At 53.5% G+C, this 17,297-nt stretch overlaps 1 protein-coding gene and 1 long non-coding RNA gene across 4 annotated transcripts in view; one reads left to right on the top strand and one right to left on the bottom strand.

Annotated features, from left to right (window-relative positions):
• Positions 1-6,636, bottom strand: part of LOC137846765 (coiled-coil domain-containing protein 81-like) — a 227,518-nt gene extending 220,882 nt beyond the window's left edge. The window contains exons 1-10 of one of the 3 annotated variants that reach the window (XM_068664871.1): positions 5,878-6,636; positions 5,312-5,373; positions 4,675-4,828; positions 4,172-4,428; positions 3,716-3,786; positions 3,218-3,378; positions 2,993-3,107; positions 2,059-2,185; positions 1,593-1,730; positions 1,140-1,282 (exon numbers count right to left, since the gene is read on the bottom strand). In XM_068664871.1, the coding sequence (XP_068520972.1) occupies positions 1,140-1,282; positions 1,593-1,730; positions 2,059-2,185; positions 2,993-3,107; positions 3,218-3,378; positions 3,716-3,786; positions 4,172-4,428; positions 4,675-4,828; positions 5,312-5,373; positions 5,878-5,956 (1,307 nt within the window). In that variant the 5' untranslated portion in view covers positions 5,957-6,636. Of the gene's footprint in view, positions 1-1,139; positions 1,283-1,592; positions 1,731-2,058; positions 2,186-2,992; positions 3,108-3,217; positions 3,379-3,715; positions 3,787-4,171; positions 4,429-4,674; positions 4,829-5,311; positions 5,633-5,877 lie in introns of those variants that run through there. The other 2 variants (XM_068664870.1, XM_068664873.1) reach the window with 2 other exon arrangements.
• The window catches only part of LOC137846775 (uncharacterized), a 174,139-nt gene extending 160,497 nt beyond the window's left edge, over positions 1-13,642 (top strand). The window contains exons 2-3 of the long non-coding RNA XR_011090639.1: positions 6,630-8,205; positions 13,343-13,642. This is a non-coding gene — a long non-coding RNA (uncharacterized lncRNA). The remainder of the gene's footprint in view (positions 1-6,629; positions 8,206-13,342) is intronic.
• Positions 13,643-17,297: the final 3,655 nt, after the last annotated feature.

Genomic DNA, 17,297 nt, shown 5'->3' with positions numbered 1-17,297 from the left:
GAAGATGCTTGTATTCCCAGGGGAGACTTTTACTTTCCCCAGGGACATGTTTGGCTTCTCCAGGGAGTTGCCAGAACGCTCCTTGGAAAAGACGGCTTGATCAGAGGACTTGTGCCGAGGTCCTGCTAGCAAGACTGGTGGTCTGGGGAGATTGCTGGGTGCTCCAGGGAGATGCCTGTGTGCTGCACGGAGAAGCCTGGGCATCCTTGGGATGTGCCTGTGTGCCTAATGGAGATGGTGGTGTGAATCAGGGCAGTGCTTTGCTACGGTGGATGAAGCGACACCAGCAGTCTGGCTGTGCTCTTTATTTTCCATTCAGGGGTGGAAAGCGGGAGAGCTTCCCAGCCCCTTTGCTCAGAGCTCCGCTGCTGCCTTCAGCATTCCCAGCACCTTCCCCTCCGTTGCAGTACCAGCATCTAGCGCTAGGGAGTCAGAAAGAAAAGAGGATGATCAGCTTGTGTACAGGCTGAACGCAGAGAAGTACTGCAGGCTTAGCTCGGGCCGTGCACGTAGGGGTCTGCTTCCCATGAAGCTTCAAGGTTGCCGTCAGCTGCGACAGATGCCTAGTGCCCAAGCTCATGACGAGGTCCGCAGGGGTGCAGCTCATCAGCCTGGGGCTGAGGCAGGGGGAGCAGAGGGCCCCGGAATGCCCTCTCTGTCCCAGTGCTGCCCCCACGGGAAGGACAGGCCTTGCAGCAGCGGGAAGCACCATCCCTTTCTGGAGATACTTACCAGGGGAGCCGCTGCTGCTCTTGCCGCAGCCGCTTTTCCTCCGCAGCACTTGTGAACACCCTTTGTTGACTGCGATGCGGCTCCGACCTTTTCAAAACTTGCAGTGCTCGTGGGGAAAGGTGGCTGCAACACCAGGACAAAGGGATCCCTCAGCCTCTGCCAGACACCCCTTCTGCCTCTCCCCTCATCCAGACCCTGCACCCACGCGGTGCCACGTGCACCCACCCTTCCGCCCTGTGATGAGTTTTAGGCCTTGGCGGTAACCAAGGTCATGCCCGCTTTAGGAGAAAGCCAAGGGTGTCATAGGCAAGCCCAGGACTCAGGGACCGGGCTGCTGGACATCTCCTGACATCGCTCAGCAGCTACTCGAGTGCCCCAGCACGTGAACGCAGCCGGCACACACTTACTCAGGCTGGAGGCTCTCCGGCTTGGCTGCTGCTCTCCACTCCTCTTCTGGGGCAGGGATCTGAACCTTCCTCCACCTCCTCACGACCTCCTTGCTCCTGGGCTGGTCTGGGGGATGGGGAATCCAATCATATTGCCTGGTGACCTGATGCAAGGAGAAGACGCTCTCATCAGACAGGACTGGACACACGGCTGCTGTTTCCCAGAGGACCCCTTGAAAGGACCCTGCAGCAGGACCTGGGAAGCAGGCGACTCGGCACTGCCGGCCCACGTCTGGCTGCTGCTTTGATCCCTCGCTTTCTGCTGACAGCCTCTCCCTCACAGGGAGGAGCAGGCAAAGCCCTGCCCTGCGCCCTGGTGCCCGTCCTGCTCCCACCACCCTGGGACCTGCCCCCCTCGGAGCCCTGGCGGGGAGGATCGCTGCTCTTCTCAGCGGTGTTTGTCACGGCCAGTACCTGAGGTGTCTCTCGGTCCTCCCCCTGAGACCAGGCTTCCCAAGCAGCCATTTCTGCCCGGGCTTGCTTTATTCGCTCTTGGTACAAGGGCCATGAGCTCTTTGTTTGGTCCCACTGCGAGGACAGGTTCCAGACCTCCTGGAGGAAAACAAACAAAAAACACAACAGCAGACAGGATTGGTCTCAGCTGTTGGACCAAAGACCTCTGCCATCAAAGACCCAGAAAGCCCTCATTCCTTTTCCATTGCCCCTGGTCCAAATGAAGCGGCTCATGGCAACACGGGAGGCAGCAAGAGGCAGGGAAGGTGTGCGGGACACCACCTTCCATCTCCCGAGGAAGAGAAGAAGGAGGCAACAAGTGTGAAAATGAACGCATCCCAAGGGTCCGGCTTGGGATCGCTCCACACAAAGAGGCTTTAGTACAGTCCCAAACCGCGTGGTCATTGCAGCAAGGCAGAGCAGGTACCTGCACCAATCTCTGAGAGGCTTCGGGAGTAGGGAGCGCAGTGCTGGTGGACTTGGCTTGAGGAGCTGCTTCCTGCCTGTCTGTCTTCTTTGTCCTGGGGGAGCTGCCTGGACACGGGGGGAGCACACTGCAAACAGACACCAGGAGGCTGCATGAGCCCAGGGGAATTCGGTCTCCAGTCCGCGCTCGCAAGCTGCGTCAGCCTCTGCAGCAGACGGCAGTTCCGCAGCGAATGGGTGTTGGACTGGCCGTGTTCACTTCAGCAGACATGGAGAGAGCCAACCGCGAAGCAGTGGCACCAGCTGCCTTCAGGAAGGCTCGTGATGCCCGTATCCAGGCCCTTTGTGGTGGCAGAAGGAGAGGAGCAGTGTCTTGTGCAAGGACAGGATCCTAGAGACACCAATACGGCCCACCCGGGCTTATGGGTGGAAAGCAGATTATCGCTGGGGAGCCAGCAACATCAGAGAACGCCATCCGGCAAGGAGGGCAGGCATGCCACCTCCCTCCCTCGGCACTCTCTTGTGCCTCCCATGAAGTCTGGGATATCGTTTGGAAAGAAACGTTTCCATCTGGTATCACAGCTCCTTAGGCTGGAAGAAGCTGCGGGGGAGCTGGAAGAAACCGCAGGGGACGTTTGCTCCCACAGACAAAAAGATGGACTCTTGCAATGTGGGGGGGCTCCTGAAGGGACAGGAGTTTCTGCAACAAGGCTCTGCATCCAGCTCCCCCAAGGATCAGGGCCCTGGTGGAAAATGAAGCTGGCGTGCCAGTCTCAGGCAAACGTGCTGCACGCTTGCCATGCGTGGAGAGAGCGGCCTCCTCCGGGACGGGTGTCAGGAGCCTTTCTGAGTCCCTGCGCCTGGGGGGTCCAAAGGGGACATCTCTCCTGTGTGGCTGCAAGTGGCTCCTTCCTCCTTTCCCCCAAGGGTCTCACCTGGTGGAAGGCTTCTTCTCCAGATCTTGCTGCCTCGTGCCTGGCTCCCAGCTTCTCACCGTGGGGAGGGAAAGCTTCCGCCTCTCCAGCAGCTTGCCAGGATGGCACAATGAAACTAGGAAAGGAGGAAGCTCTTCAGAGCAGCCGCATGGGCACTGCCTTTTAAGCTGGTTGCAGTCAGCCAGCATGGGGCAGGGACCACCCCCAGACAGCACGGACCCTTACCTCTTCTGATCCTGCACTCTCCTTCAGCTTGCTGCTGCGAGGTGAACGACCCTTTGGCCTCTGGCCTTGTCCTCACAGTCAGATGAAACCTGGCAAAGAAATGACACGGGCTTGAAGAAGGCTGGCCTCCTACCCGTTGCAGCTTGCTGGCAGTAATCCTCCTGGTGTTGCACGGGGCATGGCATCCCTTTTCCGTCACGTTCACGCATGGGGTTTGTTGTCAAGCTTCCCGCAACACCAGAAAAGGTAGCCTAAATTCCCCTCCACATGCAGGCAATTCTCTCTGAGGGGAATCGCGGCAGCACGGGCACAAGAAGCACAACTGCAATGCCCCTCCTCGCCAGGTGAAGACACTCGTAGCCGAAAGTCAGCATGAGTTAACCAGGACCCAGTCTCTTCAGGATTTAGCCCCGACTGGATGCTGAGCGTGGAGACCCGACCGCGCACGTTCCAAAGGAGGAGGTGGGAAGCCAAGGGCTGCGGAGGAAATGCGCTCACCTTGGGAACATCTGGATCGCACGAGCGGTGGTCTCTCCACTCAAGGCAGTCGGGTGTGCCGGCCACAATCTCTGCAAAGAGACACAGACCTGCTGGAGGGTTTCTGAGGCACTTTTCTCAGAGCTCTCATTGACAGGAAGCAAACCTGTCTCCCAAGCCAAAAGAAAGCCTTCTCTCCAAAACCCTCCTCCAAAGCCTCTTCCATCCACCTTTGTTCTGCTCTGGAGGAGCATGGCAGAATATTGAGGCTGTACAGTAACGCTGCCAGGCCTTTTGCAGCGGCCAGCATCCAGACGCTCAGAAGAGCTAATGGAGAAAGCAGCTAATGGGGCAGGCGTGGGGAAAGGCATCTGACTGGCCTGCCGTGTCCAGGCTGGCCAACAGCGGTCGCATTGATCACCCTTCCACAGGATTCCCAAAGAAATTGAAGTAGCCCTCAAAACATCACCAGCTTACACTGTGGAGCATTGCAATGAGGTCCTCAGCGCTCTCCAGACGTTTAATACAGTCCGGATAAAACTTCATGCATAGGAAATCATCTTCGCACGTCAAAACACCGATGTCCCTGAAGGCAAAGGGGACGTGCTCCTTGTTCTTCAGGAGGCAACAGTACAAGACGATGGTCTCTTGCACACACTCCTGCACCATGTACAGTGGGAAGGAGGTGGCTTGCGCTAGCTGCAGGTAGTTCAGCTGCTCGACCTTGACGTCATCTGCAAGGAGAAGCAACATCCTCAGTGCCACAGCAAGCCCAAGTTGCTTGCAGCATTCCGAACAAGGTCCTAGAGGAAGGGTCGCTAAGACAAACAGCTCCGGGGCCACGGGGTCTTCTGGGGGAACTCAAGCTCCACCCTGACCGTTGGAGACAATCCTCTGCCTCTCCCAGGCCTTTCCAAAGAGCAGGGAGAACAAATCCTCCCGGACATGGGGCAGGAAGAGGGGGGCTGCTGCCTTCTCACCAGGGAGGATCTCAGGGGGACAGTACATGTCCTCCAGCCACCCCTCATCAATGTCCAGCTGGAAGAACGGTTTTCGAATCAGGAGCCGCTTTTGCTTGACGTGGAATTGCTCTTGGAGAACAGCAAAGGTCCCGAGTCCCGCAACCTGAATAGCCTGCACACAGAGAAGACAGAAAGGCTGAGGAGGGAGTTCTTGAGAGACGGGAAAAGGGATGACTGTCAGGGCAGGGGGACACTGCTCTGTGCCCTGCCTGCTCCTGAGGGACAATGGGGCAAGGTGGGGCACTTTGGAAAGCTTTGGAGAAGAGCCGCATCCTCCGTTTCTTTCATCACCCCCCTCCCAGGATTTGCCACCATCCCTTGGCTAGGGAAGAGCCCAGAGGTTTCCAGCACACAGCTTAGGCCTGGGACTGATTATCCTAGGCACGGACCCAGGATATTCCCCCATCTCTCTGCTCGCCCTCTCCACTCAGGCCGCAGGGAAGAGTGAAGCCCTAGGGTGTGCCAAACCCCTGAGAAGCAGAGCAGATCTGGCCTTGGTTTCTCTCCCAGATGGCCAGCAAACTGCTCCGGGCACCCTGGGCAGCCTCAGTGCTTGGGTAGGGATTGCTCTGCAGGGCCCAGGACACCAGCCCACCTTATCCTGCTTCAGCGCTTCCAGAATTTGCTCGGATACAGCATCCCAGATAGCCTCAGTCTCTGGAAAGCAAGGAAAAGACAGGTCAGGCTCCAGGCCAGCCAGCTCACCACCTCTTGGCAAGCACCTCACCCAGGCGAGGACACATGCAGGCATACGCGAGCCCCCCAGAAAAACACCATGCGGGCATTCCTGGGACATTCCTGAGAGGCCTGTGGGAGCTGCAGGCCACACCAGTCTCTGGGACACCAGAGGTCTTTCCTCCCAGAGCCAGATCCCAAAGAGGCAGCAGCTCCCAGGGAAACCTGGCCCTGGATTGTCCCCATCATGAGGAGGCTGAGCCATGCCCAGAGGAGCCCTGGGGCTGAGGACAGCCCTAGCATCAGGACCCAGGAGTCCTGGCTGCCACATTGTCCCCTGAGCCCAGCGGGACCCTCAGGCAGGGCTCTTGCAGCAGCCACCAGCTCTGTCCAGCACCGCCACCACCCCCCAGCCCAGTACCTGCAGCTTTGGACAGCTGGCAGCCCCTGGGCCACCCCTTGCGAAGGGGCTCCTGACACCCTTACCTTTGGGGGAGAGATTCAGGAGCACTGGGAACTGGGAAACCATATCAGAGGCGATGGTCACCCTCCAGTAGCCCTCCATCTCGCTTGCTGCTGGCCCTCAGCTCAGGACAAGGGATGCCCACCCTGGCTCCTAAACCACAGCCCCTCTGCAAGGTGCCCCTGCTCCTCCGCCCGTCAGCGAGGGTCGCCCAGTGCAAGCTTGCTGCCTGCTGACCCCACTCCTGGCCACAGAAGGACAGCGCTGGGGAGCACCCAAGCAGTGCCCAGCAGGGACCAGGCCTTGCAGGGAAGTGCCGGCACTGCCGCTGCACCAATGCTTATATCCTGCTGATGCAGGACATCCTTCTGTGACATCATCACGTGTCATAATAAGCCTTATGACGTCAGCAGCATGGAGACAGCACAGCTCAGGAGAGAGACGAGAGATTTCCCTTCTTGTCCTGAGAAACAGTCACCTCCCTTCTGCCCAGTTCATTCCTAGCAGTTCCTGGCCCATCCACCAGGAACATCTCCAAATTCTGACAAAGGCCACAGAATAAAGGAAGTGGAGCGCTGGAGAAGTCACTGCTGTGTTCCTCCCCATTTTCTAGGCAGTTTGCTAAAGTCTGTCTGCCAATACTCTCCAGGGCTGCAGGCCTCCCAGGGTCTATGAGTGAGTGGGCCTGTGCAGTGCTGGGTGTAGGGCTGGGCCCCAAAACCTCATCTCTTTCCCTGTGCTGCAAAGCATCTGGACTATGACATGCATTTTGCAGGAGGATTGTCAAGACACGGGTTTTCCTGTTTGCAAGTCCCAGATCCTGGTGAACATCACCTAGGTCGGCCCATCTGGCAGCTGTGCACAGAAGATGCCTCCAAGAACCCATAGAAACCTCGGGAATGTTTGCACCCTGCAGTGTCCCTTTTCTGTGACAGTCTGAGTGATTTAAGGCCCCCAGGGTGACATGGGGTCATTGAATTCATCTTAATCCAGTGGCTTCCACAAGATTGTCTGCTTCTTCAGCCTGACTGCAGGCATTTACCTCTGACCACACTGCCACCCTGACTGGATCTGCTCTGACCCTCACCCACAAGGGCTCCCCCACTCTGCTGCCCATCCCATAGACGAGCTCCATGCATCCAGACAGATCCTTCACATGGAGGGCAACCCCCTGTTGATCATCCCCGCCTGTCTCTTCTGAAGAATCTGCCCCCATCCAGCACAGCACCCCAAGCTGGGGGACCTGTCCCCCCACACCTCAGCAGCTCTTCCATCAATGTCCCAGCCCTGTGACAGCAGGCGGGGATCCAGCTCCTCCTGCCTGTGCCCCAGGCTGAGGGCATTGGGGCACATCTGGGCTGCAGCACCTCAGCTGTGGCACAAGGGCCAAACTCAGACTTGTCCCAGACCTTGTGCCAAGAGCCTGGGCATGAAGAGGCTTTCCTTCAGAGCAGAGATTTGCTGCCGTGGATGGTAGATGGGCACAAAAGGATGACTTAAGGGATCCCAAGAAGGGCAAGGCCTGGTGTTCCTGAGGCCAGAAGGAAACAGGCCTGGGCTGTGCCGCTCTGACAGCAGAGGGCCTTTGTGGTGTTGGTGCAGCCCTGAGGGCCAGTGCTGGAGCTGGGGCTGATCTTCAGGCAGGAGAAGGGGCTGCTGATTTCCCTTGATTTCCCCCATCTCCATTAATGATCCTGGAGCTGAGAAAAGGAGCTCACCTGCAGCTGCCCATGTTATTCACACCTAAACTGAGTGCAGAGGAATCCCAGCTCCCGTGGGTTTGTGGCAGGCATGGGAGGGATCTTTGTCCCATTCCAGCCCCAGGACAAAAAAACAGCATGAGATGTCTTAACTGACTCTGCTGAATCCCTTCCTTAAGCAGGGGGTTAAAGGAGTTACTTTTGTGACCATGCCTGGGTGTCCCTTCATCAACTGGGATGAGAAGAGAAGACTGCTACAGATAATTGTTTTTGTGCTAAGAGAAATGATCCTGCTGTCAAGAAGTGTGTGTGCCCAGGGGAGGGAGGGAAGCCCAGGGATTCCTTCAGGCTGTTTCCCAGCAGGTTCCCCTGCAGCCCCAGGGCCATGTGCTGGGAGCCCGGTGGGGGGCAGAGCAAGGGAGGCCTTGGGCTGGGCCTCTGCTGCTGAGCTGGGCCGGGCTCCTGGGCCCAAGGGGAGCTCCTGGCAAGCGGGCAGCGCTGCACAGAGACAGCTCTGCCCAGGAGCAGCTCCTCTGCACAGCGCAGCAGGGCTGGGGGCACTGCCTGCAGAGACACAGTGCTTAAAGGCAGGCAGAAGTGGCAGCATGCCCAGAGCTCCCTGCGGGAGAAGACTTCCCAGCCCTGCACCCGGTAAGTCTCTGGCTGGAGGGCAATGCAGCCGCAGTTCGTGGAGGCAGGAGAAGCCGGGGGTGCAGGCAGGGGTGTCCAGGGCTGTGGTGCAGAGCAGGGTCCCTGCTGTGCCCCAGGGGCTGTGTGCCGGGGCAGGGCCTCTGCCGCCTGCCAGGCTCAGCACTCAGCCTGCCCGGGGAGCTGCCCAGGGCGCTGCGGGGAGAAGCTGTGGGTGAGCAATTGGCTAACGGGCAGGGCCCAGAGGGTTATGGTGAATGGGGCTGCGTCAGGCTGGCGGGTGGTCACCAGTGGGGTCCCTCAAGGCTCCATTTTAGGGCCGGTACTTTTCAATATTTTTATAAACGATCTGGATGTAGGAATAGAAGGTTTTTTGAGCAAGTTTGCTGATGACACCAAACTTGGAGGAGTTGTGGACTCTGTTGAGGGTGGAAAGGCCTTGCAGAGGGATCTGGATAGGTTGGAGAGCTGGGCGATCACCAACCGCATGAAGTTCAATAAGAGCAAGTGCCGGGTCCTGCACCTGGGACGGGGAAACCCTGGCTGCACGTACAGACTGGGCGATGAGACGCTGGAGAGCAGCCTAGAAGAGAGGGATCTGGGGGTGGTGGTAGACAACAAGTTGAATATGAGCCATCAGTGTGCCCTGGCAGCCAGGAGGGCCAACCGTGTCCTGGGGTGCATCAAGCACGGCATCACTAGTAGGTCGAGGGAGGTGATTGTCCCGCTCTACTCTGCGCTGGTGCGGCCTCACCTCGAGTACTGTGTGCAGTTCTGGGCACCACAGTATAAAAAGGACATGAAACTGTTGGAGAGTGTCCAGAGGAGGGCTACGAAGATGGTGAAAGGCCTGGAGGGGAAGACGTACGAGGAACGGCTGAGGGCACTGGGCCTGTTCAGCCTGGAGAAGAGGAGGCTGAGGGGAGACCTCATCGCAGTCTACAACTTCCTCGTAAGGGGGTGTCGAGAGGCAGGAGACCTTTTCTCCATTAACACCAGTGACAGGACCCGCGGGAACGGGGTTAAGCTGAGGCAGGGGAAATTTAGGCTTGACATCAGGAGGGGGTTCTTCACAGAGAGGGTGGTTGCACACTGGAACAGGCTCCCCAGGGAAGTGGTCACTGCACTGAGCCTGTCTGAATTTAAGAAGAGATTGGACTGTGCACTTAGTCACATGGTCTGAACTTTTGGGTAGACCTGTGCGGTGTCAAGAGTTGGACTTGATGATCCTTAAGGGTCCCTTCCAACTCAGGATATTCTATGATTCTATGATTCTATACTTTTTCTCCTTTATCACTAACCAGATCATGTATCACTAGACATGGCAAAACTGAGTAATTCTCTGTTGCGAATCACGGCCGAAAGCACGACAGACACCAGTTGAGTCAGATCATGCTGCTCCATTTTATTGCCCGAATAGCCCAACTTTTATAGTGAATTTTACAGGGGCGGACAGTGTTTCACACAAGATTATTGGTCAAAAGCACTCAGACAAACAACTATAAGAAAACAACCCCACCTGCAAGAAAAGAACCCCCCTTTTGATTAGCAGTCAGGAAAACAACCCCCTTTGTGATTAGCAGTCACGTAGACCTTGTCCTTGAGGCCAGCTGCTGGTAACAATATTTTCTGAGTTCCTTAATTGGGCGATGTGGGAGTCATTGCCGTGGGAGCTTCTCACAGTTACTCTGGCAGCTTGGTTTGCTCAGCTACAACAGGCCCTGAGATTTCTAAGGCCTACCCCTGGTTGCTTAAAGCAAGCTCAGATCGAACAATTGTTCCACAGGCACATGTCCACATCCTGTATGCCAATTCCCAGCAATTCTCTTTCTGCAGAAATGTACACTGTTTTACTATTTTATTCATGTTAGAATTATCAGGTGATGAATTATAAAGCTTCACATCAAACTTATTGAAATTGGGTCATAGTCTTCAGAATAAAAAGTATAATCTTATAAATCACACACCTGAACTTCTGAGCCATTTAAAATTTTATAAGCCAGACTTTCCCAATCTGTAACCTGTTTGACTGTTTTCTGATCTGATTCTCCTCCTGTGTTCTAGGTAGAAAACCAGAACATCATTAGTTCTTTTCAGCTAATAGGCTAATTTATTTGAAAGGAAATCACTTCCAGCTTGGTCAGATCTGTCCTAGGGCCATGGCCAGTGTAAAAACAGATGCACAATCAGAAAAACATTGTGAATCTGTTCTCCTCTTCTGTACACAGCAGAAAATAGCTAGAACTGGTCGTATATGCCCCTGTTCGAAATGCAGGTCAAAGATGCACTTGTGCACTAACCAAATCATCTATTAGATCACAAGTAGCTCTCACTCACTCAGGCATGTCTAAAAACACAGACAAATCCCTCCAGAGTGTGTTCAATGTAGAGGTTAGAAAAAGCGGCAGGTGACGTGATTATAAGGGTGGTCTGTTTGACAGTAATTGAGCAACAAGAAGTCACAGTGATACCTGAGATAATTAAACTAATTGGAACAAAGTATCACTCATATACTCATACTTCATTGCTGGAATCTGAATCCAGAGGAACTGTGATTTCAACTGTGAACACTAACCTATTTATTGTACTTCAGGAGGAATAACTATATTTGGGTTATCCTGAAGTAAAATAGAGCCACTTACTGGTAAAATAAATTAAGTGTGTGCATTTTCATATAAGCTTTTAGGAGTCATAAACAGACAAAGTCCAAATAATGATGAATAATGAGATATATTCCTTTGCATTTAATCTTGCAAATTGTTCTGCCTAATGGAAAATGAGAATGTTCAAAATGACAGGTTTGGGCTCTAATTCTCTCTAAAGGTCTCTTCACTAAACAGAAAATTCTTTGAGAAGCAGAACTAACGAAGTTTTTATTGGGTTTTTCTGCTCGATGATACCATCAGTCTTTGCAAAATGTGTAAGAACTGCTGATCTCTGAGACCTCTGTCCTTCTCAGATTAGATCAAAAGGAACACAACCAAAATTATAGAAAAAAGGAAGCAACAGAAGGACTGTCAGTTAGACAAGGCAATCATAAATGTCTGCACTATTTTTTTTTATTTTTATTTTTTAAGAGGGTTTGTAGAAATTGCCAAATGAAAAGCCAGTGTCATAAATATGTATAGTCTGCATGATTTGGCGATATGGTTTAAGGCTCATAGAGCCACAATGAGCTATTAAAAATATCTGTAGAGCAGAAAGAGTGTATCAGTGTAATCCTTCAATTCAGGTAAATAGCTTCATTAAGAGAGAAGTCGTAGCACTACGGTAACATGACAGTACTGATTTGGGGATCAAGGTTAGTACCTGTACAGTGCTGAGATCAACTTATCGATCTCATGATATGGCAGCAGTTCTTTTAAAAATATCATCACTGTACTCTATAACAAAGAATAAATGTGCCCTCTGTTTCCTGCATTCTGATCCAATTGAAATGCTTTCTGCATCTGCTTTTAGTCACAATGTGTGAAAACATCCTTGATCATGAAAAATTTAGTAACTCTAAAAGCATGTACATCCATTCATGGATTTCATGTGTTAGACAAATATAAAAATTGGTAAACTAAAATCACTGAACAAGACTGAGCAGCGAGATCAAAAAGGATGTTTCTGAGCTGGGCCAGTCATCTCAAATCAAAACAGAACATAGCTATGGGGAAACCATTGGATAATAGGACAGTGAAGATAAGGGATAGTTTTGAAAGTCTCTTGTATAAATCAGAGATTCCTTAGCAGCTGCCTGTGGCTTTAAAAAACTCCTATAAAAAAAAAAAAAAAAGAGATTTACCATGTCAAACTAGACAAGAAGCCTTTTCAGGGCGATATCAAGATGTCAACAGCTATTGGAATCAATGCGAAATTTCCACATGAATAAGACGCAATTTCCCAAATTTACTAATCATCAAATTCATTTTGCCATGCTTCACTGACGTAAAATTGATGTCTATTCTAAGCTTTTGCTATGGTTAGGGAAGAGAGATAAGTACCTCCTGAGGATGATCACCACCGCTACTACCACTACCCTTACATAGGGGTTTAAAATAGAATTCCATATATCACATTGATTTTATGCAGGGCTTCTGCTCTCTAGTTACTTCAACACTTTTGAGAATCTCTTTATGGGTAGTTAGGGTCTGGTGGCCGGAAGATGTGGTGCTGTACGGAAAGGTGGAGCCCCTCCCTTGATGGCCAGTAGCGTGTGGGCTGTGCTGTAAGCAAGCGAAGTGACGCTATGGGCCTCGGGTAGATAACCCCATGGGACTCGACAAGAAACGCCATTTGCCATCCACCACCTTGGTGTCTGTGAGCCGATGGACCGAGCGGCCTGGGGTTGGTCGCCGTGCCGTTCCTGAACCAGGTCGCCACTGCCCCCTGAAGGCAACACTCTTTCTTTGGCAGTAATGATCAAATTATTGAATAGCATGTCAAGATCTTAGTGAATTTATTTTCTTTTGCCTGTAGGCTGAAAATTAATGCCTAACCATTTTGTGGTACAATTCCAGGTATCTTTATTATACATGTATCTTTTACATCTTACATGCAGTTTATCCAAATTATGTCCTTAGAATCCAAGTGCTTAGTAAGATAAATCTGCACTGCGATTGTCTGAAGTGTTGTTCACTTCCTCTTTTCCTTTTTTTTTTTTTTTTTTAGGTACTGAGCTTTCTGAGCTGCTTGATGTTTTTATTGCCTTGGCTTCACTTACAGTTGGAAACCATTACCAGACAGGTATGTCTGTATACTTTAAAAGCAATCAGGCTGTGGTTCAATATAACCTTCTACAGTTACTCATTGCATTATCAATCCGCTTTGCCTGAAACAAACTAGACTTAGTCCTCATGAATGTCATCACAGTTTGTTGCTGCATTACACAAGGAGAGCTTATTTGTCTTCGTATGTTATGGGTGAAAGGATACTACCCAATTTAGCTGGGTCCTCATCCAATGATGCCTTAAAGATCAATAGCAAGGCTTCAGAATTGTATTAAATTGGAATTAGGATAGAACATATCTTGCCAAGTATAGAAGATACATACTTTGGGGAATTCGTGTTACTTAGTTAATGATGCATTGTGTAAATATATGCTTTCTTCTATGAATTTTACACATTTATTTATTTATTTTCCTTCTTATTTGAGGTTTTCTTCCCATAGTAAGAAAAAATGATGAAACATGGACATTCAGTTGACCTTTACTCTTTCACTTATTATTTATATATATATATCCTAATAATTCTTTGTAAGCTTAGTTTCGTATTTATCCTTTTTTTTTTCTTTTCAGTTGAGTGTCTTTCCATATTATTTGTTTTCCCTTTCATAGTCACCCACTGTTTTTAAATGCTGCTGTCTACCTGTGAATCTACCTATAGATGCTTGTCTTAATACAGTTTAATATCCTGTCTGTTTTGATATGTTGCATAAAGCAAACATGACTTTGACGTCTTCCCGCGTTGAGGTCACAGCGCTGAGGTTCCAGAGCTGAGGTCACATTGCTGAGGTTCCCGCGTTGAGGTCAGAGCACTGAGGTTCCCGCGCTGAGGTTCCCACGCTAAGGCCACATCGCCTAGGTGACGTCGCTGAGGTTCCTGCGCAGAGGTCACATCGGTGAGGTAACATCGCTGAGGTCACATTGCTGAGGTTCCCGCGCTGAGGTCACATCGCTGAGGTTCCCGCGCTGAGGTCACATCGCTGAGGTTCCCATGCTCAGTTTCCCACGCTGAGGTCGCATCGCTGAGCTTTCAGCGCTGAGGTCACATTGTTTATGTTCCCACGCTGAGGTTACATCGCTGAGGTTTCCGCACTGAGGTCACATCGCTGAGGTTCCCGCGCTGAGGTTCCCGCGCTGAGGTTCCCGCGCTGAGGTCTTATCGCTGAGGTTCCCGCACTGGGGTCACATCGCTAAGGTCACATAGCTGAGGTACCTACGCTGAGGTTCCCGCGCTGACGTCACACTGCTGAGGTTCCCACGCTGAGGTCACATCGCCGAGGACACATCGCTGAGGTTCCCGCGCTCAGGTTCCCGCGCTGAGGTCACATCGCTGAGGTTCCCGCACCTGGGTCACATTGCTGAGGTTCCCGCGCTGAGGTTCCCGCGCTGAGGTCACATCGCTGAGGTTCACGAGCTGATTTTCCCGCGCTGAGGTCACATCGCTGAGGTTCCCGCGCTGAGTTTCCCGCCCTGAGTTTACATCACTGAGGTTCCCGCGCTGAGCTCACATCGCTGAGGTTCCCGCGCTGAGGTCACATCGCTGAGTTTCCCGCGCTCAGGTTCCCGCGCTGAGGTCACATCACTGAGGTTCACGCGCTGATTTTCCCACGCTGAGGTCACATCGCTGAGGTTCCCGCGCTGAGTTTCCCGCCCTGAGGTTACATCGCTGAGGTTCCCGCGCTGAGCTCACATCGCTGAGGTTCCCGCGCTGAGGTCACATCGCTGAGTTTCCCGCGCTCAGGTTCCCGCGCTGAGGTCACATCGCTGAGGTTCCCGCGCTGAGCTCACATCGCTGAGGTTCCCACGCTGAGGTCACATCGCTGAGGTTCCCGCGCTGAGGTTCCCGCGCTGAGGTCACATCGCTGATGTTCCCGCGCTGAGGTTCTATCACTGAGGTTCCCGCGCTGAGGTCGCATCGCTGAGGTTCCCGCGCTAAGGTTCCCTGACTGATGTCACATTGCTGATTTTCCTGCGCTGAGATCACATCACTGAGGTTCCCGTGCTGAGTTTCCTGCGCTGAGGACACATCGCTGAGGTTCCCACGCTCTGGTTCCCGCGCTGAGGTCACATCGCTGAGGTCACATCTCTGAGGTTCCCTCGCTGAGGTCACACAGTTGAGATTCCCACGCTGAAGTTCCCACGCTGAGGTCACATCGCTGAGGTTCCCGTGCTGAGTTTCCCGCGCTGAGGACACATCGCTGAGGTTCCCGCACTAGAGGTGACATCGCTGAGGTTTCCACGCTGAGGTTCCCACGCTGAGGTCACAATGCTGAGTTTCCCACGCTGAGGTTCCCGCGCTGAGGTCACATCGCTGAGTTTCCCGCGCTGTGGACACATCGCTGAAGTTCCCCCGCTGAGGTCACAATACTGAGGTTCCCACGCTCTGGTTCCCGCGCTGAGGTCACATCGCTGAGGTTCCTATGCTTGATCACATCACTGAGGTCACATTGCTGAGGTTCCTGCGCTGAGGTTCCCGCGCTGACGTCACATCGCTGAGGTTCCTGCACTGAGGTCACATCCCTGAGGTCACATTGCTGAGGTTCCCGCGCTGAGGTTCCCGCGCTGAGGTCACATCGCTGAGGTCACATCGCTGAGGTTCCCGCGCTGAGGTCACATCGCTGAGGTCACATCGCTGAGGTTCCCGTGCTGAGGTCACATCGCTGAGGTTCCCATGCTGAGGTCACATCGCTGAGGTTCCCACGCTGAGGTTCCCGCGCTGAGGTCACATCGCTGAGGTTCCCATGCTGAGGTCACATCGCTGAGGTTCCCGCGCTGAGGTTCCCGCGATGAGGTCACATCGCTGAGGTTCCCGGGCAGAGGTCACATCGCTGAGGTTCCCATGCTCTGGTTCCCGCACTGAGGTCACATCTCTGAGGTTCCCGTGCTGATGTCACATCGCTGAGGTTCCCGTGCTGAGGTCACATTGCTGAGGTTCCCGTGCTGAGGTCACATCGCTGAGGTCACATCACCGAGGTTCCCACACTGAGGTACCCACGGTGATGTCACATCGCTGAGGTTCCCACGCTGAGGTCACATCGCTGAGGTCACATAGCTGAGGTCACATCACTGAGGTTCCCGCTCTGAGGTTCCCGCGATGAGGTCACATCGCTGAGGACACATCGCTGAGGTTCCCACGCTGAGGTCACATCGCTGAGGTTCCCACGCTGACGTCACATCTCTGAGGTTCCCGCGCTGAGATCACAATGCTGAGATTCCTGCGCTGAGGTCACAATGCTGAGGTTCCCACACTGAGGTTCCCGCGTTGACGTCACACTGCTGAGGTTCCCACCCTGAGGTCACAACGCTGAGGACACATCGCTGAGGTTCCCGCGCTGAGGTCACATCGGTAAGGTTCACACACTGAGGTTCCCGCGCTGAGGTCTCATCGCTGAGGTTCCCGCGCTGAGGTCACATCGCTTAGGTTCCCGCGCTGAGTTTCACACGCTGAGGTCACATCGCTGAGGTTCCCACGCTGAGGTCACATCGCTGAGGTCACATCGCTGAGGTTCTCGCGCTGAACTTCCCGCGCTGAGGTCACATCGCTGAGGTTCCCGCGCTGACGTCACACTGCTGAGGTTCCCACGCTGATGTTCCCACGCTGAGGTTCCTACGCTGAGGTTCCTGCGCTGACGTCACACTGCTGAGGTTCCCAAGCTGTGTTTCCCACGGTGAGGTCTCATGGTTGAGGTCACATCGCAGATGTTCCCGCGCTGAGGTCACATCTCTGCGGTCACATCGCTGAGGTTCCCACGCTGAGGTTCCCGCGCTTAGGTCACATCGCTGAGGTGACATCGCTGAGGTTCCCACGCTGAGGTTCCCGCGCTTAGGTCACATCGCTGAGGTGACATCGCTGAGGTTCCCGCGCTGATGTTACATCGCTGAGTTTTCCGCGTTGAGGTCACAGCGCTGAGGTTCCCACGCTTAGGCCACATCGCTTAGTTGACATCGCTGAGGTCCCTGTGCAGAGGTCACATCGCTGAGGTTCACACGCTGAGGTTCCCGCGCTGAGGTTCCCGCGCTGAGGTACCCACGCTGATGTCACATTGCTGAGGTTCTCGCGCTGAGGTTCCCGCGCTGAGATCACATCGCTGAGGTTCCCACGCTGAGGTCACACAGTTGAGGTTCCTACGCTGAGGTTGCCGCGCTGACGTCACACTGCTGAGGTTCCCACACTGAGGTTCCCACGCTGAGGTCACATCGCTGAGGTTCCCGCGCTGAGGTCACATCGCTGAGGTTCCCATGCTGAGGTTCCCACGGTGATGTCACATCGCTGAGGTTCCCGCGCTGACGTCACACTACTGAGGTTCCCACGCTGAGGTTCCCACGCTGTGGTCACATCGCTGAGGTTCCCGCGCTGAGGCCACATCGCTGAGGTTCCCGCGCTGA

This window comes from Anas acuta, chromosome W, assembly GCF_963932015.1.
Source record: "Anas acuta chromosome W, bAnaAcu1.1, whole genome shotgun sequence".
Classification (NCBI taxonomy): domain Eukaryota; kingdom Metazoa; phylum Chordata; class Aves; order Anseriformes; family Anatidae; genus Anas; species Anas acuta.
The sequence above is the reverse complement of the archived record's forward strand: the minus strand, read 5'-3'. Positions and strand labels throughout refer to the sequence as shown.